The sequence below is a fragment of the Scyliorhinus canicula genome, chromosome 16, assembly GCF_902713615.1.
Source record: "Scyliorhinus canicula chromosome 16, sScyCan1.1, whole genome shotgun sequence".
Classification (NCBI taxonomy): Eukaryota; Metazoa; Chordata; class Chondrichthyes; order Carcharhiniformes; family Scyliorhinidae; genus Scyliorhinus; species Scyliorhinus canicula.
The window spans coordinates 84,712,011-84,737,054 of record NC_052161.1 but is presented as its reverse complement, the minus strand read 5'-3'; the positions used below and the strand labels follow the sequence as shown (position 1 = coordinate 84,737,054).

Here is a 25,044-nt window from a genome sequence, read left to right as displayed (position 1 = left end):
GCTAAGTTTGTGGACCTTGCTTTCAAACACGTTGTCACTTGTCGTTACACATTCAGCCCCCCTCTTGAGTCTGGTTCTCATTCAGCCCCTCGGGCCTGTGACACAGAAACAGGAGGAGGCCCATTCAGCCCCTCTCAAGCCTCTTACACAGGAACAAGAGGAGGCCCATTCAGCCTCCCTCTTGAGGCCTGTAACACGGGATCAGAAGGAGCCTATTCGACCTCCCTCTTGAGGCCTGTTATGTAGGAACAGTAGGTCCATTTAGCCTCCTTCTCGAGTCTATTACACAAGAACAGGAGAAAGCCTATTCAGCCTCCCTCTCGAGCCTGTGACATGGAAAAAGGAGGTCCATTCAGCCCCACTCTTGAGTTTCTGTTACAGGAACAGTAGGAGTCCCATTAAGCCTCCCTCTCGAGTCTGTGACAGAAACAGGAGAAGGCCCATTCAGCCACTTTTGAGCATGTGACACAGGAACAGGTGGAAGCCCATTCAGCTCTTCTCTAGTCTGTTACACAAGAACATTGTCTACATTGACTTTAGCAAAGCCTTTGACGAGGTATCGCATGGTAGGTTGTTGAATAAGGTTAAATCTCACAGGGGTCCAGGATGAGATAGCCAATTGGATACAAAATTGGCTTGACCGCAGAAGACATAGGGTAGTTGTTGAGGGTTGTTTTTCAAACTGGAGGGCTGTGACCAACGGTGTGCCTCAGGGATTGGTGCTGGGTTCACTGTTATTTGTTATTTATATTAATGATTTGGATGAGAATTTAGGCTGCATGGTTAGTAAGTTTGCAGATGATACCAAGTTTGGTTGCACAGTGGACAGTGAAGAAGGTTATCTAGGATTACAATGGGACCTTGATCAATTGGGCCAGTGGGCTGATGAATGGCAGATGGAGTTTAATTTAGATAAATGTGAGGTGATGCATTTTGGTCGATCGAATCGGGGTAGGACCTACTCAGTTAATGTTAGGGTGTTGGGGAGAGTTATAGAACAAAGAGATCCAGGAGTACAGGTTCATAGCTCTTTGAAGGTGGAGTCGCAGGTGGACAGGGTGGTGAAGACGGCATTCAGCATGCTAGGTTTTATTGGTCAGAACATTAAATTCAGGAGTTGGGACGTCTTGTTGAAGTTGTACAAGACATTAGTAAGGCCACACTTGGAATAATGTGTAGAGTTCTGGTCACCCTTCTATAGAAAAGATATTATTAAACTAGAAAGAGTGCAGAAAAGATTTACTAGGATGCTACCGGGTCTGAGTTATAATGAGAGGCAGGTAGACTGTGATTTTTTTCCGGAAGCCCAAGAGGCTTAGGGGTGATCTTATAGGGGTCTATAAAATAATGAGAGGCATAGATAAGATAGTCAAAGTAGATAAAGTAGTGGGGTCTAAAACTAGAGGGCATAGGTTTACGGTGAGAGGGGAGAGATACAAAAGGGTCCAGACGTCTTCTGGTTGCGGCTCTGGTGTGAGTGGTTGCACACAGGGCAGCTCCTGCTTGAAGGCACAGAAAAAAGCTCTTTTAAACCGAAATTGGGTGTAACTTCGGCGGAAAAGTGTACCTGAAGGTGGGAAGAGAAGTCCCCCCCCCCCCCCCCCCCCCCCCCGCCCCCCACCAGGAGTGGCATGTCTGTTGGTTACCAAACCTGGCAGAAGAAGGTGAAAGACCTGGCCAAAGAGTTGAAAGAGACTTGTGGCGCAGCAGCTACTGGAAAGATGGCAGAGGGGGAAGGGTCAGTGCAAGTAGGAAAGCCCCAGCTGGAACAGTTGATGGCCTTCATCAAGGAAGAGTTCTGCCAGCAGAGGAAGGAGATGCAGGAGGATCGCTTGAAGGCCGTCGAAGGGACCCCTGAAGGGATCAATGGAGAGGGTGGAGAAATGTTTAGAGGCGCAGGGGTCGCAGATCCGAGAGATTGTGAGGGCAATGTCGGAACACAGCGATCGGGGCGGCACTGGAGGCGGAAGTGGGACTCTGAGGAAACCTTTGCAAGACGTTGAGAGAAAAGGTTGAGGAGCAAGAAAACAGGTCAAGGAGGCAGAATCTGCAAATAGTTGGCCTGCCTGAAGGAGTGGAAGGTGCGAGGGCCACAAGGTACATTTTGAGGATGCTGGCAGGGCTGGTGGCGGAGAGGGTGCTGGACAATGCCCCTGAGGTGGACAGAGCGCACAGGTCTCTGAGGCAGAAGCCAAGAGCAGGCAGTGATCATGAGAATCCACAAGTTTGTGGAGAAAGAGAAGATTCTGCAGTGGGCCAGGGGGGAGCGCAACTGCGACTGGAAGGGGAACAAGGCCCGAGTATACCAGGACATTGGAGCTGAGCTGGAAAAACGGTGTGCGGGGTTCAATAGAGCCAAGGCAGTGCTGTATCGATGGCAGTCCCCAACCCCTCCGTCCAAGTCCCAATCCCATCCCTCATTTCAGTCCCAGTCCTTCGGCCTTCACTAATGCCGTCTCTACCGTCTGAAAGTAGAAATCCCGCGAGTTGTACTTCACCCTCAGCTTCGCCGGGTAGACCCTGCCAAACCTCACACCATTACTGTAGAGTGCCACCTTCACCCATTCAAAGGCCGCCCGCCTTCTCTCCAGTTCCATAGTTAAGTCCTGGTATATCCGAATACCAGCTCCTTTCCACTTCACCTTTGCTTCACCCAACTCTGGACCTTCTCCTTAACATGAAACTTGTGAAAGCAAATTATAATCAATCTTGACGGTTTGTTTGCCTTCGGCTTGGGTCTGAGCAACCGATATGCCCTGTCCAGCTCATATCGGGAGGGTTCTGCCCCCTCCCCCAAAAACTCAGCCAGCACGTTCACAAAGTAGTCAGTCGGCCTCGGGCCCTCCACCCCTCCGGCAGGCCCACGATCTGTACGTTTTGCTGCCTCAACCTGTTCGCCAGGTCCTCCACTTTAGCTCCGAGTCCTTTGTTGGCCTCCACCAGCCTCCGCAGCTCCTCACCCATCGAGATGAACTGGTCACTCTGCTGCGACAGAGCCTCCTCCACCCCCTTCAACTTCTCTCCTTGCTCCTGTACCTCGGCCGATGTCTTAGACACCGTCGCCTTCGCCGGGGCAATCGCCTCCTCCACCCACTTCTTCATCGCAGCCATCTCCTTTCGTATCACCTCCATGTGCTTGGCGAACTGCCTCACGAATTCTTCAGCCATCACCTCGGTCAGAGTTTACAGTGTGAGGGGCCCAACCTAGCGACCTAGCCTCTGCCATCTTTCCTCCTGCCGTGCTCACCTGTTCGCTCAGCGGTGGACTTTCACTCGCCCCCTTCTTCCCAGCGGCTTTTTCTGGGTCTTCGACATTCCCCACCTTCCTTATACCTTCCTGCAACAATTTGTTCAAATACTGACCCTGAAACCAAGTATTAAACTCCATAAACCAGAACTTCGAGTAGGAGCTACCCAATGTGCGACTTCCATCTACATGCTACCACCGGAAGTCACTATGGTCTTATTAACAGGGAGACACTTATGGGGTAACAAGCAAGAAGTGAAACGCAGGCCTTTTTCTTCAATGGCCCACTGCGGAGGCCAAAATCAAGGATGAGCCAGAATCGGAATTAAGGAGCGCTCTGCAGGATCTCTCAAGGACTTCGACAAATGATGTATGAGACACTACCAACCACTCAGGATCAAAATCTGGAACAGGATTGTTGGTCATTCTGGGTGAGTGTGCTTATCACTCACTTGGCTCTGTTTCTCGTTCTAAGCTCTGGAGTCGCCAGGTGCCGTTAAGACACCGCCACAAGTTTCAAGGTAAAGTTCAAAGCAATAAAACCGTACACCAATTAGTAAGTCCAAACAATTAGAGTTTATTATAACACAATTATAATAACTACCCATGCACACGCTAATGAATTAAACTTACTCCTACCGCTAAACAACTAATACTCATCTCGAAGGAACTGCGAGGTCAGGGAACAAGGCCTCTTGCTCTGCTACTGCTCTGCAGACTTCGGATTGCTTATCAGTTGCCAAGGGTGTCAGGAGTGTTTAGGCCTGGTAGCGGTCGTTGTCTTTAGGCACTTACTTATTGGTGGCTGCTGCTCGACGGCTGTAGAAGACAGGAGCCCGGAGACAGGAGAATGAACCATGTGCGGGACCTTTCTTTTATAGGTCCCAGGGGGTCCGCGCCCCTTTGGGTGGACTCCCTTACCTGCTTGGAATCAATTGGGTCTCTTCCCAATCGATATGTTTTAAACCCCCCAATCCTAGGGCAGTTCCTTGGTTGCTGGGGCGGTTCTTGGGACCTTTTGTGTTGGGCTTCTCTGGCGCCACGGGTCTGACCTTCCATAGAATGTATCGATTTGTTCTTCATTTGTGTCCATTTTATCTGGGACTCGCCCGGTATTGCCTCATTAGTATGTTAATGTGTTTTCTTTCACAGTGCTGTCTGGTCTCTGCAGCAGTCAAAACCGGTTTCTGCAGTTGTCCCAATACACAATCGCCTTGCAAGCTGCTTGCTTTCCAACATGTCCATTTTCCCTGCATTCTTTGCAATCTTCCATTTTGTGTTGGGCAGTGGCCACCCCAGGTGGCTACAGGACAATAAGGTCTGACACAAAAAACTACTTAATAAGATGAGCCCAAGGCATTGGGGGTAGAACCTTAGCTTTTTTAAAAATGTTTTTTATTCTCCTTTTTCACATTTTCTCCCAAATTTACACCCACCAACAATAAACAATAATCAGTAACAAATATGTCAATCCTCATAACAACAACAACAATCCCATCCTCCCACCAACCCCCAAACATCAGCCCACATGTTCACACAAACAATGACAAAAAGGAATTAGGGATCACCCATAGTTGCCATTAACACACACCACCCCCCTCCCCTCCCACCCCCCTCCCCCCAACCCTCCCACCCACCCGCCCGAACTAATGTTCAATGTTATCCAGTTCTTGAAAGTGTATAATATGAATAATGCCCATGAATTGTAGAACCCCTCCGTCCTTCCCCTCAGTTCAAACTTAACCTTCTCAAGAGTCAAGAATTCCGACAGGTCCCCCCACCACGCCAGGGCACAGGGTGGAGAGGTTGCTCTCCAACCTATCAGGATCCGCCTTCGGGCGATCAACAAGGTGAAGGCTAAAACATCTGCCTCTTCACCTGTTTCCAACCCTGGCTAGTCCAACACCCCGAATATGGCCTCCCGGGGGCCTGGGTCCAATTTCACGTACACCACTTTAGAAATTACCCTAAAAACTTCCTTCCAGTACTCCTCTAGCTTTGGACAGGGCCAAAACATATGAACGTGATTAGCTCCTTCTAATGTGGCCCTGTCCCCCTCCCCTAACCTCAGGTACTCCAACCCATCTAGAAATTCCTGCATCTCACGGTCTCCCCCAGGTGGCTCTGACCTGTACAACCTATCATAAAATTCCTCAAAGACCTTGTTAATCAGATCCGGAGCCACCACCAACCTCCCTGCCCTATCCCTCACCTGATGTGGACATGATATATGAACAGGCGGGAAACAGAGGGAAGTTGACCTTGGAAAATAGGCGACAGGTTTAGATAAAAGATCTGGATCGGCGCAGGCTGGGAGGGCCTAAGGGCCTGTTCCTGTGCTGTAATGTTCTTTGTTCTTTGAACAATTTCCCTTGCCGCTGCTTCCCTCTGGAGCTGACCTGCTAACATACTTATCTCCATGTTCGTAACTGTGGGAGGAAACCGGAACACCTGGAGGAAACCCATGCAGACACGGGGACAATGTGCAACACAAGACAGTCACCCAAGGCTGCAATCGAACCTGGGTCCCTGGTGCAGTAAGGCAGCAGTGCTAACCATTGTGTCGCCATGCCACCCCTTTTCCTGCCTTTCCTCGGTTGACATGGTTTGCGCGATGCCTGAAGAATTGTTGGTTTTCTGCCTGTTGGAGCCGAGCTGGAATGTTTAAATTCTTGCTTGTGTTGGGACGGGGCACTGCCTTCGATGGTGCGGTTGCATTTGAGTGAGTTCCTGCCTTGATGGCACGGTCCACAGTGACAGACAATGGCTGCCAGTGGAGATTCTGTCCTAATCAATGGGGGGACATGTCCCATTCCTTCACTTGCCCCTCACTAAGATGGCCATCTCCCCATTGTAACCAGCGGATGTTGCTCCACTCCTTCACATGCCCCTCACCAAGATGGCCGGCTCCCCGTGCTAATCAAACGGGCCTCGGATCGAGAGGGAAACAATTCCCTTTATAATGTTCTGTAGAGGAATCATTTAGATCGGAGACGTTAACTCTCCAACGGTTCTTCCAGGTCTACTGAGTTGATCCAGAATTTTTTGTTCTTAACCCTTTTTAATGGAAGGGAGAGACGTCCCGCATCAAGATGGCCGACATCCTCATTATTAAGAGGGAAATGCCCCGCATCAAAATGGGCGAGCTCGTCGTTATTAACAATGGGGAGATATCCAGCTGCAAGATGGCGACATTTTCCTTATAAACAGTAGGAGATGCCCAGCACCAAAATGGCTGACATCCTTCTCATGAACAGTGGGCGAGCTGCCCCATAGCAAGATGGCCGACAGTCCAGTTGTAAACAGTGGGTGAGATGTTTTGCAACAGGTTGGCCGACATCCTCGTTATAAACAATGGGAGACATGCCCCGCAACAAGATGACTGACAGCCTAGTTATAAACAGTGGGGAAATGCCCCTCAACAAGATGGCCGACAGCCTTCTTATTAAACAGTGGGGGAGATGCCCTGCAACAAGATGGCCGATAGCCTCGTTACAAACTATGGAGAAATGGCCTGCATCAAGATCTCCGACATAAATTTAAAGATAAAAATAAATTACTGCAGATGCTGGAATCTGAAACAAAAATAGGAAATACTGGACATTTTCAGTAGATCTGACAGCATCTGTGTTTGAATGTCCCACATACTCGTTTTAAACAATGTAAGAAGTCTTACAACGCCAGGTTAAAGTCCAACAGGTTTGTTTCAAACCTGAAACAAACCTGAAACAAACCTGTTGGACTTTAACCTGGTGCTGTAAGACTTCTTACTGTGCCCACCCCAGTCCAACGCCGGCATCTCCACATACGTTTTAAACAATGGGGGTGGAGGCCTCGTACAAAGATGGCCGACATATCGACAATTCGAAATGCCCCGCACCAAGATGGCCGATGCACCATTACAACAAATGAGGTGAGAGAATGACCCACACCAAGATGGCAGACCGGAAGGGGCTGGTATTCGCCACTTCCGCTTCCACCGGGCCATGCTGAGAGCTTTCAAGATGGCGGCGGAAGGGAGCAAGAAGAGGAAGAGGCCGTTGGAGGAGGAGGAGGAGAGGGAGCCGCCAGGGCGCGGGGGACCCGGAGCTGTGCTCAGGGGGCGCTCGGGGAGGCAGCATCAGGCTAGACTTCTGGTCATCCTGGAGGGAGCATCCCTGGAGACGGTGAAGGTAGAACAACGAGGGCGAGTCTGGGATGAGAGGGCGCGGGGTTTTGGGGGGCTGGAGGGGTTTGTATGCGGACTTTTGGGGAGTGGGTATGATGATTTTGGGAGAATAGGGGTGGGGCGAGAGGAATGAGTGGGAGGAGTTTGGGATGAGTGGGCGGAGTTTGGGCTGAGGAGGGTATGTAACCTTTGGGGAGTGGGGCATGATGAATAGGAGGGTTCCGGGGAGAGGGTATGGGTGAGGACTGGGGCGAGAGGACTCTGAGTTGCAGTCTCACTTTAAAAAAAAAATATTCTTGTTCTCCTTTTTCACATTAACAATGATCCCATCCTCCCACCAACCCCCAAACATTAGCCTGCATGTTTACATAAAAATGACAAAAACGAATCTGGGATTGCCCATAGTCACCCTTAATACACACAGCCCCATTCTCTCTCTTCCCCCCCCCCCCCCCCCCCCAACTAATGTTGTAGAACCCCTCCGTCCTTCTCAGTTCAAACTTAACCTTCTCAAGAGTCAAGTATTCCAACAGGTCCCCTCGCCACGCCAGGGCACAGGGTGGAGAGGCTGCTCTCCATCCCAGCAGGATCCGCCTTCGGGCGATCAACAAGGAGAAGGCTACGATATCTGCCTCTGCACCCGTTTCCAACCCTGGCTGGTCCGACACCCCGAATATGGCCTCCATGGGACCCGGGTCCAGTTTCATGTGCATCACCCTGGAAATTACCCTAAAAACCTCCTTCCAGTAATCCTCTAGCTTTGGACAGGACCAAAACATATGAACGTGATTAGCGCCCCCCCCCCCCCCCCCCCGGCGCAACGTTCACACACATCTACTCCTTCAAAGAATCGTCTCGTCCTCGTGAGGTGCGCTCTATATACGACCTTCAGCTGTATGAGCCCCAACCTCTCGCATGAGGTGGAGGCATTCACTCTCCGGAGCGCTTCACACCAGACCGCCGCCTCTGTAACCTCTCCCAACTCTTCCTCCCACTTTGCTGTGATCCCTTCCAGTGGTGCCTTATCCTCTTCGAAAATAGCTCCGTAAACCGCTGATACTACCCCCTTCTCCAGTCCCCTGGTCGTCAGCACCTCCTCCAGCAATGTGGAGGCCGGTTCCTCCGAAAAGCTCTGTATCCCCTTCCTAGCAAAATCTCGAACCTGCATGTATCTAAACATTTCTCCCTGCTCCAGCCCATACTTAACTTCCAGCTTCTTCAATCCTGCAAACCGACTCCTGAGAACCAAATCTTTTAGCGTCTTAATCCCCTTCTCTACCTATTTCCGAAAACTTCCATCCCACCTCCCTGGCTCAAATCTGTGGTTCCCCTGAATCGGCATTTCCCTTGACCCTACCCCCAGCCCGAAGTGTTGGCGAAACTGCCTCCAGGTTTTCAATGAAGCTATTATTACCGAACAGTCTCACTCTTTGACACTTGCCCTCTGCTCTCTCTCACTACTAAGGTTGGGAAGTCATTCGAGCTCCTGAACTGTGACAAACACAGGTCACTCCTGCTGAAGCACAACCGCGACCCAGGGAGCATCCGCCCGGACATCGCGCACCAGGTCAGACATCAACCCCCCGCCATCCCTTGTAATGTCGATCCCCATCTTGACTCTCCTTTTACGACACCCCACTTGGCCGCACTCTCTCTCATGCTCTCTCTATCTGGCACTTCCCGCAGAGTCTCCTGATGCTGATGGACAGCCCTCTGAACCGCGCCGGTCTTCTCCAGGTTTATGTCCACACGCAGCGTAACGTCCTGATCGAAATTAACCCCCAGACCCGCATCCCCCGCACCTTCGACAGGTTCTGCGGTCTAATGGGTAAGTTGGCAGTGCCGCCTTAGCTTATTGTTCATGGAGTGGTGGTGAGGGGGGGAGGTGAAGCGTGGGGCATAGGGTGAGGACATTTATTCACTCATTTGAATAACTGCCTCTTCATCTTCCAGTCCAGCTGTTACACAAACTGAGCGTCCGCGCGGCTGACGGCCCACAAAAGCTCCTGAAGGTACGTAGCAAACGGTGAATGCCCATCCAGACCCCACCCCTGCCGTGGTACATCCAGAACTTAGTGTTCAGCTTTCCCACATCGCTCAGTGCTTTAGGCCAGGCATTTTCAACGTCAGGGTAGCGACTCGCTGGTGGGTCACAGGCGTGTTTCGGGAGGGTTGTGGAACCGTCCGTCGCGGAGCTCCCAATTGCGGCGCCCCCCCCTCCCCCCCCCAACGTTGACGTCACGTGCTTGGGCGCAATTGCGATTCCTCCATTTTGTCAGCAGCAAACAAATAAATGAGGCTCACCTCGCATTAAAGGTTAGAGAAAATGGTGAGTCGCGAAGGTCGGCCGGCGTGGGTCGTGAAGGTCGGCTGGTTGGTAAAAATGGGTGCCCGGGAAAAAAGTTTGAAATACTGTTTTAGGCACTTAAATTTTCCCATGTAGATGGATAACATCGCAGTGCCACCCCTGGTTGGCAGCTGCAATCACAGCGTGACATTGATATGGAACGCTGAAGGGTCTGATCACTCGGGGTCAGGCATGAAAGGGGGAGCAAATAGGGCAGAGTGTCAGAACTGAGGGAGTGCTGCACTATCGAAGGGTCAGTACTGAGTGTGCACTGCACTGTCAGAGGGTCAGTACTGAGGGAGGGCCGCACAGTCGGAGAGGGTCCGTGTGTACTGAGAGAGTTATCGGAGGGTCAGTGCTGAGCGAGCCCTGCACTGTTGGAGAGGGCCAGTACTGAGGGAGGTCGATTGTAGAAATATATTTCTTGACTGGACTGTTGGGCAGAGAGGTAGCAAATCATAGAATTTATAGTACAGAAGGAGGCGATTGACCTGCGAGTCTGCATCAGCCCTTGGAAAGAGCACCCCACTTAAGCCCACACCTCCACCCTATCCCAGTAACCCCACCTAACCCTTTTGGACACGAGGGGCAATTTAGCATGGCCAGTCCGCCTAACTTGCAAATTTTTGGACTGGGAGGAAACCAAAGTACCCGGGGGAAACCCATGCAGAAACGGGGAGAATGTGAAAACTCCACAGAGACAGTGACGCGAGGTGGGAATTGAATCTTGGTCCTGCAGCTGTGAGGCAACAGTGCTAACCAACGTGCCACCCATTTTAAAGGCAGTTTAACCGTCAAAGAGTGATATGGATCACAGTCTCATACTTGCAAAATGAATGGAGGCTTGTCAACATTGGTTTACCCCTCCCTTCCCACAGATTATTAAGAATCCAGTGACGGATCATCTTCCCGTTGGATGTCGAAAGATCGGAACAACGTTCCACACTGACGAAGTAGTGAGGCTCCAGGATCTGGTTCCAAAGGAGGAGTCTGCAGTGTTTGTCATTGGAGCTTTTGCACATGGCTCAGTAAGGCCTTCTGTCTCCCTATAGCCCTGTATTAAATCTCAAACTAATCCCATTGCCCTGCTCTGTGTCCATAACCCTGTATCAAATCCCATTGCCCCACTCTCTCCCCATAGCCCTGTGGCTCAGTAAGGACTTCTGTCTCCCATAGCCCTGTATCAAATCCCAAATTAATCCCAGTGCCCCACTCTCTCCCCATAGCCCTGTATCAATCCCAAACTAATTCCACTGACCCACTCTCTCCCCATAGCCCTGTATCAATCGCAAACTAATCCCACTGACCTCTCCCCATAGCCCTGTATCAAATCCCAAATTAATCCCTTTACCCCGCTCTCTCCCAATAGCCCTGTATCAATCCCGAAACTAATCCATCCCCCCCGCCACTGTTCTGTATCAGTGTCCAAACTAGTCCCAGTCTCCCGCTCTGTCACCATAGCCCTATATCAAACCCACTACTAATCCCACTGAGCCTCTCCCCATTGCCCAAAACCAATCCCCAAGCTAATCCCATTGCCGTGCTCTCCCCTATCCTTGTATCAATCTCCAAAGTGATCCCACTGCCTCCCTCATCTCCATTGTCCTGTATCAATCCCCAAACTAATCCCACTGCCCTGCTCTCTCCCGAAAATCCTGCATCAATCCCCAAACTAATCCCACTATTTGCTGAGAACATGCACAAACAGACTCAAAAACAGCTTCTACCCTGCTGTTACCAGACTCCTAAATGACCCTCTTATGGACTGACCTCATTAACACTACACCCCTGTTTTCTTCAACCCGTGCCTGTGTTTATGTAGTTACCTTGTGTTGCCCTATTATATATTTTCTTTTATTTCCTTTTCTTCTCATGTATTTCATGATCTGTTGAGCTGCTCGCAGAAAAATACTTTCCACCTCTGTACACGTGACAATAAACAAAATCAAAATATCAATCACTAACTAATCCCACTGTCCCACACTCTTTCCCCCATAACCCTGTAACAATCCCCAAACTAATCTCACTGCCCCGCTCTCTCCCCACAGCCCTGTATCAATCACAAACCAATCCCAATGCCCCGCACTCTCCCCAAAGCCCTGTATCAATCGCAAACCAATCCCAATGCCGCACTCTCCCCAAAGCCCTGTATCAATCGCAAACTAATCCCAATGCCCCGCACTCTCCCCAAAGTCCTGTAACAATCCCCAAACTAATCTCACTGTCCCGCTCTCTCCCCATTGCGCTGTATCAATCCCCAAGCTAATCCCACTCTCCCACGCTCCCCATAGTCCTATATCAATCACAAACTAATCCCAATGCCCCGCACTCTCCCCAAAGTCCTGTATCAATCGCAAACTAATCCCAATGCCCTGCTCTCTCCCCATAACCCTGTATCAATCCTGAAATGGATCCCCCTGCCCTGTGTGCTCTGACATCTGTGAGATGTGTTTCAGTCGGTTAAGTGACGCTCTTTTTTTTCCTTCCCCCAACATTCCGTTTCAGATTAATGTTGACTACACTGAGAGGCAAGTTTCCATCAGCAGCTACCCGCTCTCTGCTGCCCTGACGTGTGCCAAGATATGTACGGCCTTCGAGGAGGCCTGGGGGGTGGTTTGAAGCACCGGACAGCCTCCCTGTTTTCTGAGGAAACGTGGTTGGGGCAGTGCTCTGGGCCGGGCCCGGCCCACACGCCCTGTTACTCGCTGAGGAATCGTTGTCTTCGGGCTTGTCTGGAGTTCACAAAGGGGGGGGCAAGCCTTTCATAGTTGAATAGCTGACCTGACACTGGGCTCGGATGCCTCATCGGAAAGCCTGGAGATGGAGACGGTGGGTTTGTGGAGTTTTGGCCTGATTGACTGGTGGACATTGCTTCGTCGCTGGTCCCTCCTCCATCTGAAGGAACAGGCAAACCATGTCTTTGATTCCTGCATATAAGTAATAAAAATTAATTTATTTCCTTAGCTTTCGTATGTAATATTTGTTGTGGCGTGGCAATCTCGATAGGGTTCTGGCTGGCTAAATGGGCATCCTCCTGTTTGTGTAACAGACTTGAGAGGGGCTAAAGAGAGTCAGAAGTTTACAGCATGGAAACAGGCCTTTCGGCCGGACTTGTGTTATGGGAGTGGTGTTTTCAGAACCTCAAAATGTATCATGGAGTTCAACCAACCTCTCCCTTTAATGTATTGTTGCTTTTGAAGCACACGGCTTGGTCTCCAGGTGTGGTATTACAATTACGGACACGTGGGTTTTTAAACACAAAACAATGTTTATTCCATGAATTCAACTTAACCTTTTAAATAAACATTGGATCACTTAACGCTCCTTACTTCAAAGATAACCCTGAAAATAATACACTAAATAATCCCTCTCAATGTTCCTTCAAACCTCCCAAAGACACCTTTAACAACAGACATGAGTTTACATTCAATATACTTATAGTCTTTGGATTTTCAGACATCAACAGACCAGTTCTGTGTTTTCTTCTTGCAGCTTTTTTCAAAACACACAAACACTCCCAGCTTTCTCCTCAAACTATGAACCTGTACTCCTAGATCTGTACTCCTTACTTTCTGCATAAGCCTGCCATGGGAAACTTATAAAATGCCTTACAAAAATCCATGTACACGACATCCACTGCTTTACCTTCATCCATGTGCTTGGTCACCTCCTCAGAGAATTCAATAAGACTTGTGAGGGAAACCTGCCCTATCTCTAATCAAGCAGTGTCCAGATGCTCAGAAATCAAGGAACTATGAACCTGTACTCCTAGATCTTTTTGTTCTATAACAAGCCTCCTTTTCTGTGTAACAGGCTCAAGAGCCGCTGAAAGGCCTCCTCCTGTTCCTGTGTTAAGAGCTCGAGGAGGGGGTCGGTGGCGGGGTGACACAGTGGTGCAGTAGTTAGCACTGCTGCCTCACAACGTCAAGGACCCGGGTTCGATCCCAGTCCCGGTTTACTGTCTGTGGAATTTGCACATTCTCTGTGTGACTACATGGGTCCCACCCCCACAACCCAAAAGATGGAAAAAAATAATTGGGTACTCTCAAAAAAATTTTCAGAAAGGGCTCGAGAGCGGTGAATGGGCCCAGGCGCCGGAATGTGGTGACTAGGGGATTTTCACAGTAACTTCATTTGAAGCCTATCTTGTGACAATAAGCAATTTTCATTTCATTTCCTTCTGTCCTGCTGGAGAGGGGCTGAATGAACCCCCTCCTCTTCCTGTGCACCAGGCATGAGGAGCTGAATGGCCTTCCTCCTGTTGCTGTGTAGCAGGCTGGTGAGAGGCTGAATTGACCTCCTCTCCCTGTGTATCAAGCACGAGGGGCTGAATGGCCTTCCTCCTGTTGCTATGTAGCAGGCTGGAGAGGGGCTAAATGGGTCTCCTGGTGCTCCGATGTAACAGGAACGAGAGGTGGGGGTTTGGATGGGCCTCCTCCTGTTCCTATATAACAGATTTGAGAGGGGGTTTGAATGTGTAACAGGCTTGAGGAAGGAGTCAGACTGCTCTCCTGTTCCTGTTTAACAGGCTAGAGATGGGCTGAATTGGCCTCCTCGTGTTCCTGTGCAACAGTCGAGGGTGACTGAAACGGCCTCCTTTTTAAAGAACAATACAGCTCAGGAACAGGCCTTCAGCCCTCCAAGCCTGTACCAGTCACAATACCAACCTTTGCCAGAACCTTCAGCACACTCTTGTGCTGTATCCCTCTATACCCATCCTATCCATGTATTTATCAAGATCCTTTTGAATAACGTTAATGTATCGGCTTCCACAACCTCCCCTGGCAACGCGTTCCAGGCACTCACCACCCTCTGCGTGAAAAGCCTGCCTCACACATCTTCTCTAAACTTTGCCCCATGGACCTTAAACTTAGTGACTGACCCCTCCACTCTGGGAAAGAGTGCCCGTCCATCCACTCTATCCATGCCCCTCATAATCTTGTAGGTCAACTCCGTCGTTCTAATGAAAACAATTTGAGTCTATTCAACCTCTCCGCATAGCTAACGCCCTCCAGACCAGGCAACATCCTGGTAAACTGTCTCTGCGCCCTCTCCAAAGCCTTCACATCCTTATGATGGTGTGCCAACCAGAATTGTGCTCAATATTCCAAGGTGCTATACAACTGTAGCATAACTTGCCAGTTTTTATACTCAATGAAGTCAAGCATTCTGTAAGCTTCCTTGACTACCTTGTCCACTTGTGTTGCCACTTTCAAAGATCTGTGGACCTGTATGCCCAGATCACTCTGACTTTCTATATTCCTAAGAGTTTTGCCATTTACGGTATATTTCTCCTCTATGTTAGACCTACCAAAATGGATTACCTCACATTTGCCTGGATTTAAACTCCATTTGCCATTTCTCTGTCCGAGTCTCTATGTCCTGCTGGGTCTCTGACAATCCTCAACACTATCTGCCACTTCACCAACCTTGGTGTCATCCGCAAACTTACTAATGAGACCGGCTTCATTTTCCTCCAAATCGTTTATGTATACTACAAACAACAGAGGTCCAAGCACAGATCCCTGTGGAACACCGCTAGTCACAACCTTCCATTCAGAAAAACATCCTTCTACTGCTACCCTTTGCCTTCTGTGACCGAGCCAGTTCTGTATCCATCTTACCACCTAACCTCTACCTCTGATCCCGCGTGACTTCACCTTTTGTACCAGTCTGCCATGAGGCACCTTGTCAAAGGCTTTTTGTAAACAACATCCATCGCCCTCCCCTCATCAATCATCTATGTCACCTCCTCAAAAATTTGACCAAGTTAGTGAGCCACGACCTCCCCTTCACAAAACCGTGCTGTCTATTGCTAATGGGTCATGTGTTTCCAAATGGGTATAAATCCTGTCCCTGAGAATTCTCTCCAATAATTTACCTCTACTGACGTTATAGAGTTATAGAGAAATACAGCACAGAACAGGCCCTTCGGCCCACGATGTTGCGCCGAACTTTTGTCCTAGGTTAATCATAGAATTTTGGACAATTTTTCATGGCCAATCCACCCAACCTGCACATCTTTGGACTGTGGGAGGAAACCGGAGTACCCGGAGGAAACCCACGCAGTCACGGGGAGGATGTGCAGACTCCACACAGACAGTGACCCAAGTCGAAATCGAACTTGGGACCCTGGAGCTGTGAAGCAATTGTGCTATCCACAATGCTACCGTGCTGCCCTTAAGAAGTTAACCTACACTCCCTTATTCTACCCTAATCCAAGTACCTATCCAATAGCCGCTTGAAGGTCCATAAATTTTCCGACTCAACTACTACCACAGGCAGTGCATTCCATGCCCCCACTACTCTCTGGGTAAAGAACCTACCTCTGACATCCCCTCTATATCTTCCACCATTTATCTTAAATTTATGTCCCCTTGTAATGGTGTGTTCCACCCGGGGAAAAAGTCTCTGACTGTCTATCTATTCCCCTGATCATCTTATAAACCTCTATCAAGTCGCCCCTCATCCTTCTCCGTTCTAATGAGAAAAGGCCTAGCACCCTCAACCTTTCCTCGTATGACCTACTCTCCATTCCAGGCAACATCCTGGTAAATCTCCTTTGCACCTTTTCCAAAGCTTCCACAGCCTTCCTAAAATGAGGTGACCAGAACTGCACACAGTACTCCAAATGTGGCCTGACCAAGGTTTTGTACAGCTGCATCATCACCTCACGGCTCTTAAATTCAATCCCTCTGCTAATGAACGCTAGCACACCATAGGCCTTCTTCACAGCTCTATCCACTTGAGTGGCAACTTTCAAAGAACTATGAACATAGACCCCAAGATCTCTCTGCTCCTCCACATTGCCAAGAACCCTACCATTAACCCTGTATTCCGCATTCAGATTTGTCCTTCCAAAATGGACAACCTCACACTTGTCAGGGTTAAACTCCATCTGCCACTTCTCAGCCCAGCTCTGCATTCTATCTATGTCTCTTTGAAGCCGACAACAGCCCTCCTCACTATCCACAACTCCACCAATCTTCGTATCATCTGCAAATTTACTGACCCACCCTTCAACTCCCTCATCCAAGTCGTTAATGAAAAATCACAAACAGCAGAGGACCCAGAACTGATCCCTGCGGTACGCCACTGATAACTGGGCTCCAGGCTGAATATTTGCCATCCACCACAACTCTCTGTCTTCTATCGGTTAGCCAGTTTGTTATCCAACTGGCTAAATTTCCCACTATCCCATGCCTCCTTACTTTCTGCATAAGCCTACCATGGGGAACCTTATCAAATGCCTTACTAAAATCCATGTACACTACATCCACTGCTTTACCTTCATCCACATGCTTGGTCACCTCCTCAAAGAATTCAATAAGACTTGTAAGGCAAGACCTACCCCTCACAAATCCGTGCTGACTATCCCTAATCAAGCAATGCCTTTCCAGATGCTCAGAAATCCTATCCCTCAGTACCCTTTCCATTACTTTGCCTACCACCGAAGTAAGACTAACTGGCCTGTAATTCCCAGGGTTATCCCTATTCCCTTTTTTGAACAGGGGCACGACATTCGCCACTCTCCAATCCTCTGGTACCACCCCTGTTGACAGCGAGGACGAAAAGATCATTGCCAACGGCTCTGCAATTTCATTTCTTGCTTCCCATAGAATCCTTGGATATATCCCGTCAGGCCCGGGGGACTTGTCTATCCTCAAGTTTTTCAAAACGCGCAACACATCTTCCTTCCTGACAAGTATCTCCTCAAGCTTATCAGTCTGCTTCACGCTGTCCTCTCCAACAATATGGCCCCTCTCGTTTGTAAATACTGAAGAAAAATACTTGTTCAAGACCTCTCCTGTCTCTTCAGACTCAATACACAATCTCCCGCTACTGTCCTTAATCGGACCTACCCTCGCTCTAGTCATTCTCATATTTCTCACATATGTGTAAAACGCCTTGGGGTTTTCCTTGATCCTACCCGCCAAAGATTTTTCATGCCCTCTCTTAGCTCTCCTAATCCCTTTCTTCAGTTCCCTCCTGGCTATCTTGTATCCCTCCAGCGCCCTGTCTGAACCTTGTTTCTTCAGCCTTACATAAGTCTCCTTCTTCCTCTTAACAAGACATTCAACCTCTCTTGTCAACCATGGTTCCCTCACTCGACCATCTCTTCCCTGCCTGACAGGGACATACATATCAAAGACACGCAGTACCTGTTCCTTGAACAAGTTCCACATTTCACTTATGTCCTTCCCTGACAGCCTATGTTCCCAACTTCTGCACTTCAATTCTTGTCTGACAGCATTGTATTTACCCTTCCCCCAATTATAAACCTTGCCCTGTTGCTCGCACCTATCCCTCTCCATTACTAAAGTGAAAGTCATAGAATTGTGGTCACTACCTCCAAAATGCTCCCCCACTAACAAATCTATCACCTGCCCTGGTTCATTACCAAGTACTAAATCCAATATGGCCTCCCCTCTGGTCGGACAATCTACATACTGTGTTAGAAAAGCTTCCTGGACACACTGCACAAACACTACCCCATCCAAACTATTTGATCTAAAGAGTTTCCACTCAATGTTTGGGAAGTTGAAGTCGCCCATGACTACTACCCTGTGACTTCTGCACCTTTCCAAAATCTGTTTCCCAATCTGTTCCTCCACATCTCTGCTGCTATTGGGGGGCCTATAGAAAACTCCCAACAAGGTGACTGCTCCTTTCCTATTTCTAACTTCAACCCATATTACCTCAGTAGGCAGATCCCCCTCGAACTGCCTTTCTGCAGCTGTTATACTAACTCTAATTAACAATGCCACCCCCCCACCTCTTTTACCATCCTCCCTAATCTTGTTGAAACATCTATAACCAGGGACCTCCAACAACCATTTCTGCCCCTCTTCTATCCAAGTTTCTGTGATGGCCACCACATCGTAGTCACAAGTACAGATCCATGCCTTAAGTTCACCCACCTTATTCCTGATGCTTCTTGCATTAAAGTATACACACTTCAACCCATCTCCTTGCCTGCAAGTACTCTCCTTTGTCATTGTTACCTTCCCCACTGCATCACTATGTGCTTTGGCGTCCTGACTATCGTCTACCTTAGTTGCTGGACTACAGATCCGGTTCCCATTCCCCTGCCAAATTAGTTTAAACCCTCCCGAAGAGTACTAGAAAACCTCCCCCCCAGGATATTGGTGCCCCTCTGGTTCAGATGCAACCCGTCCTGCTTGTACAGGTCCCACCTTCCCCAGAATGAGCTCCAATTATCCAAATACCTGAAGCCCTCCCTCCTACACCATTCCTGCAGCCACGTGTTCAACTGCACTCTCTCCCTATTCCTAGCCTCGCTATCACGTGGCACCGGCAACAAACCAGAGATGACAACTCTGTCTGTCCTGGCCTTTAACTTCCAGCCTAACTCCCTAAACTTGTTTATTACCTCCACACCCTTTTTCCTACCTACATCGTTGGTACCAATGTGCACCACGACTTCTGGCTGCTCACCCTCCCCCTTCAGGATCCTGAAGACACGATCAGAGACATCCCTGGCCCTGGCACCCGGGAGGCAACATACCTTTCGGGAGTCTCGCTCGCGACCACAGAATCTCCTATCTATTCCCCTAACCATTGAATCTCCTATTACTATTGCTTTTCTATGCTCCCCCTTCCCTTCTGAGCCCCAGAGCCAGACTCAGTGCCAGAGACCTGGCCGCAGGGGCCTTCCCCCGGTAGGTCATCCCCCCCAACAGCATCCAAAACGGTATACTTGTTTTGAAGGGGAACGGCCACGAGGGATCCCTGCACTGTCTGCCTGTTAGTTTTCTTTCCCCTGACTGTAACCCAGCTACTCTTGTCCAGTACCTTTGGTGTGGCTACCTCCCTGTAACTCTTCTCTATAACCCCCTCTGCCTCCCGGATGATCCGAATTTCTTCCAGCTCCAGCTCCAGTACCTTAACACGGTCTCTGAGGAGCTGGAGTTGGGTGCACTTCCCGCAGGTATAGTCAGCGGGGACACCAGTGGTATCCCTCACCACCCACATCCTACAGGAGGAGCATGCAACTGCCCTAGCCTCCATCCCCTCTTACTTTACAAAATTAGCTGCCCCGTGGACCAACTGGACCTCCGCCCTCCGACTCTACTTCCAGTCAGCTGTACTCTAAACTCCTGGCTCCCTTCACGCTCTTTGATAAATATAGGAAATGAAATGTAAGGAACACCTTACTCCCTCCTCACCTAACTCCCTCAGTCACCAAACTCTCACTGTAGCACTCAAATGCCACAAGCTCAACACTCAGTGCAAACAAAGTCTGCACTGTAACTAGCTCCTATTTATACTGTGACTCTCGCTTCTGAAAACTGGCCTAATGCAATTAACTAATTAACAAGCTCCAGCTGCAAGTAAGTCCAAGTAGAACCTTGTTTAAAGCTGATTCAAAATTCACCCTCTTATAGACCAAACAGCAACTTTTAAGTTAATTAACTAAATAAAAGAAATACTAGACTTTAAATAAAAATGAACCCTTATACTCCCTCAGTCACCAAACTCTCACTGTAGCACTCAAATGCCACAAGCTCAGCACTCAGTGCAAACGTGAGGCTCACCGGCCTATAGTTTCCAGGATTATCCCTGCTAACTTTCTTAAACAGCAGTACCACATTAGCTATTCTCCAGTCCTCTGGAATCTACACTGTAGCAAATGAGAATACAAAGATGTCAGTCAAGGCCCCAGCAATTTCCTCCCTTGCTTCCCTCAGTATTCTGGGGTAAATCCCATCCGGCCCAGGAGACTTAGCTACCTTAATTTTTTAAAAGACCCAATATCTCCTTTTTGATGTCAACATGACCCAGACTATCCACACACCCTACCCAAGAATTGTCTTCCACAAATACCTTTTCTTTGGTGAATACTGATGCAAAGTACTCATTTAGTACCTCGACCATTTCCTCTGGCTCAACACGCAGATTCCCCCCCACTGTCCTTAAGTGGTCCAATCCTTTCCCTGGCCGCCCTCTTGCTTTTTACATATGAGAAAAAGGTTTCTGATTCATCTTAATCCTACTTGCCAAGGCCTTTTCGCGATTCCTCCTAACCCTCCTAATTTCCGGCTTAAGTACCTTCCTACTTTTTTTATTCTCCTCAAAGGTTTCAACTGTCCTCACCCTTCTAGACTACAAAAGTCTTGTTTTTGTTTTTTAAAATAAATTTGGAGTACCCAATTCATTTTATTCAAATTGAGGGGCAATTTAGCGTGGCCAATCTTTGGGTTGTGGGGGTGAAACCCACACAAATATGGGGTGAATGTGCAAACTCCACACGGACAGTGCCCCAGGGCTGGGATCGAACCTGGGACCTTGGCGCTGTGAGGCAGCAGGGCTAGCCACTCCGCCACCATGTTGCCCCTCCTTTTTCTTTTTGATGAGGTTCACAATATCCCTCATTATCTAAGGCTCCCTAAACTTCCCCTACTTATTCTTTGTTCTCTCAGGAACGTGACTTTCCTGAATCCTAATCAATTGTCGTTTGAAAGATTCACACATGTCCGATGTTGATTTACTATCCAACAGCTGCACCCAATTCAAATTCTTCAATTCCTGTCTAATGTGATCGTAATTTGCCTTTCCCCAGATTAGCACCTTAGTGCGAGGGTTGCCCTCAGCCCTATCCAAAACTACCCTAAAACCTACAAAATTGTGGTCACTACTCCCAAAATGTTCCTCTAGTGAAACTCCAACCACCTGTCCAGGCTCATTCCCCAATACCAGATACACTGCTGCCCTTCCCTAGTTGAACAATCTACATATTGCATCAAGAAGCCTTCCTGGAGACACCTTACAAACTCTGCCCCATCCTAGCTCTTGCTGTGTAACAGGCTCGAGGGAGGGGCTCAATAGCCGCCCTCCTGGTCCTGTGTATCAGGCACGAGGGGCTGAATGATCTTCCTCCTGCTCATGTGTAACAGTTACAATAGGTGCTGAATCGGCCTCCCCCAGTTCCTATGTAACAGGCTCGAGGGGGGCTGAAGCTGAATGAGCTTCCTCCTGTTCTTGTGTTAAGTGCTCCAGGGAGGTGACTGGGCTTCTGAACCCCTCCCTCGAGCCTGTTGCACAGGAAAAGAAGGAGGCCAAATGAGCCCCAGTCGAGCCTGTTAGACAGGAAAAGGAGAAGATCTATTCAGCCCCTCTCGAGAGGGGCTCAACGGGCCGCCTCCTGTTCCTGTGTAACAGGCCCGAGATGGGCTCACCAGGCCTCCTCCTGTTCCTATGTGACAGGCACAAGGTGTTGAATGGTCGTCCTCCAGTTTCTGTATAACAGGCTCCAGAGGGACTAAATGGGTCGCCTCCTGTTCCTGTGTAACGGGCTCGAGAGGGACTGAATGGACCTTCTCCTTTTCCTGTGTAACAGGCACGAGGGAGGGGTTCACAAGCCTCCTTCTGGTGGTGTGTACCAGGCACAAGCGGCTGAATAGACCTCCCCATGTTCCTGTGTAACAGGCTCAAGAGGAGCTGAATGGACCTCTTCCTGTTCCTGTGTAACAGGCTCCAGAGGGCTGAATGGGCCTCCTCCTGTTCCTGTGAAACAACTGCAAGAGGGGTTGAATGGGCATCCTTTTCCTCAGTAACAGGCTCGTGGGTGGGGCTAAATAGGTCTCCTCCTGTCTTTTTGTACCAGGCATTAGGGATTGAATGGTCTTTTGTTGCTGTGTACCAGGCACGAGGGACTGAATGGGCCTTCTCTTGTTCCTGTGTAACAGGCTTGCGAGGGGCTGAATGCGCCATCCTCCTTCTCCTATGCAACAGGCTCGAGGGAGGGGCTCAATAGGCCTCGTATTCCTGTGTACTCAACACGAGGGGCTGAATGGGCCTCCTCATGTTACTGTGCAACAGGCTCCAGAGGGGCTGAATAGTCCTCCTCCTGTTCTGGTGTAACAGGCTCAAGGGGACTGAATGAGCATCCTGCTGTAACTGTGTAACAGGCTCGAGAGGGGCTGAATGGGCTCCTCCTGTTCCTGTGTAACAGGCTCAAGAGGATGAATAAGCCACCTCCTGTTCCTGTGTAACAGGCGTGAGAGGAGCTGAATGGGCCTCCCCCTGTTCCTGTATAACAGGCTCAAGAGGGACTGAATGAGCCTCCTCCTGTTCCTGTATAACTGGCTCGAGAGGGACTGAATGAGCCTCCTCCTGTTCCTGTATAACAGACTCAAGAGGGGCTGAATGGGCTTCCCCCTTTTCATGAATAACAGGCTCGAGTGAGGCTGAATGGTCTTCCTCCTGGTCCTGTGTAACAGGCTTGAGAGGGGCTGAATGGGCCTTCTCTTGTTCCTGTGTTAACAAGCTTGCGAGGGGCTGAATGCGTCATGCTCCTCTTATGCAACAGGCTCGAGGGAGGGGCTCAATAGGCCTCCTCGTATTCCTGTGTACTCAACACGAGGGGCTGAATGGGCCTCCTCATGTTCCTGTATGACAGGCTCAAGAGGGACTGAACAAGTAATTGGTAACCCCCCTCCGTGACTGACATTAATCATTCGACAATGATGGGCGGATTTTGTTGTATCGGATGAACGGTTTGTCCTGAGTTAATGATGGGGTAGTTTTGCCGTGAGTGCCTTTGACGGGAAAGGTATCACCTGAGTGTGCTGGGCAAGTCCCAGGGCGTGCTGGGACACATCTCCTCACGCCCACACCATAACAAACAACTTTGTGGATTTAATTGCTGGTTCATTGACAGGCTCTGACATGTCCTGGAAGGGAACATTGACACACGTACACAGGCAGGCAGAGACGTATTGGCTGAATTCTCACCCAGTGCCTTGCTCAATAGGCCTCTACACTTTGTGAATGAATAACAGGCTCTCTCTCTCTTTCTGTCTGTTTCACTCTGTCTTTCTCTCTGTTTGTCTCTCTCACCCTCTATCTCACTTTCTCATTCTCTCTCTCTGTATCTCTCCCTGTGTCTGCTTTATTCTCACTCTGGGCTTGATTCTCCGATGCCGTGCCGGAACTCCGTTGAGTTTCACGACGGCGCGAAACGGCCCCGATCGCGACCGATTCTGGCCCTGGAAATGGGCTAGGAGCGGGGCCGCGAGGAACACGGGGGGGCATGGCATGAAACCCGCGCACGGAAGGACCCGAAGCAGAAGAAGGAGGGAGATGTCCGAGCCACGAAGAGCCGCCCCGAGGTTCCGGGACTCGGACCAGGAGACCCTCCTCGATGAGGTGGAGCAGCGCAGGGGCATCCTCTGCCCAAGACGAGGGCATCGCCACCCGTCTAGTGCAGTGCGACAGGCCTGGCATGAGGTGGGCACGGCAGTCAGTGCTGTGGGGCAGACCCCTCTGGGGAGCAGTGCCGCAAGAAGCTGCACGACCTCACCAGGGCTGCCAGGGTAAGTGCCACAAGGGTGCCCCTGGGTCAGAACCGGAGGGGGTTGCCCATGCTGCACCCCCTGACAGTGTTCGAGCAGAGGGCACTGGAGGTTGCTCCGCCACCCGGGAGGTTGCGCAATGCGAGGTTGGAGGCGCAGAAGCAAGTGAGGCAACCCTGCATGACAACCATCCCCCCCCAGCCCATCCTCTCTCCCCTCACACTCTGCCCACTGGACCACCCATCCTCTCTCCCCTCACACTCTGCCCACTGGACCACCCATCCTCTCTCCCCTCACACTCTGCCCACTGGACCACCCATCCTCTCTCCCCTCACACTCTGCCCACTGGACCACCCTCCCTCTCTCCCCTCACACTCTGCCCACTGGACCCCCCATCCTCTCTCCCCTCACACTTTGCCCACTGGACCACCCATCCTCTCTCCCCTCACACTCTGCCCACTGGACCACCATCCTCTCTCCCCTCACACTCTGCCCACTGGACCCCCCATCCTCTCTCCCCTCACACTTTGCCCACTGGACCACCCATCCTCTCTCCCCACACACTCTGCCCACTGGACCACCCATCCTCTCTCCCCTCACACTCTGCCCACTGGACCACCCATCCTCTCTCCCCACACACTTTGCCCACTGGACCCCCCATCCTCTCTCCCCTCACACTCTGCCCACTGACCCCCCATCCTCTCTCCCCTCACACTCTGCCCACTGGACCCCCCATCCTCTCTCCCCTCACACTCTGCCCACTGGACCCCCCATCCTCTCTCCCCTCACACTCTGCCCACTGGACCCCCCATCCTCTCTCCCCTCACACTCTGCCCACTGGACCCCCCATCATCTCTCCCCTCACACTCTGCCCACTGGCCCACCCATCCTCTCTCCCCTCACACTCTGCCCACTGGACCCCCCTCCTCTCTCCCCTCACACTCTGCCCACTGGACCCCCCATC

The 25,044-nt window shown here is 50.2% G+C and overlaps 1 protein-coding gene across 1 annotated transcript; it reads left to right on the top strand.

The window, feature by feature from the left end:
- Positions 1-7,221: 7,221 nt before the first annotated feature.
- emg1 (EMG1 N1-specific pseudouridine methyltransferase) lies at positions 7,222-12,725 on the top strand. The gene is made up of 6 exons (XM_038773333.1): positions 7,222-7,419; positions 8,881-8,982; positions 9,102-9,243; positions 9,369-9,427; positions 10,641-10,790; positions 12,268-12,725. Exons 1-6 carry the CDS (start codon positions 7,234-7,236, stop codon positions 12,379-12,381), a joined length of 753 nt encoding a protein of 250 aa, XP_038629261.1. The 5' UTR covers positions 7,222-7,233; the 3' UTR covers positions 12,382-12,725.
- Positions 12,726-25,044: the final 12,319 nt, after the last annotated feature.

Excerpts from the sequence above, each read along its gene's own strand:
- emg1 (XM_038773333.1), top strand. The coding sequence starts at position 7,234 with ATGCTGAGAGCTTTCAAGATGGCGGCGGAAGGGAGCAAGAAGAGGAAG. Across the intron at positions 7,420-8,880 it reads CATCCCTGGAGACGGTGAAG|GTTGGGAAGTCATTCGAGCT; the intron begins GTAGAACAACGA and ends CTCACTACTAAG. Across the intron at positions 9,428-10,640 it reads GCCCACAAAAGCTCCTGAAG|ATTATTAAGAATCCAGTGAC; the intron begins GTACGTAGCAAA and ends CCCTTCCCACAG.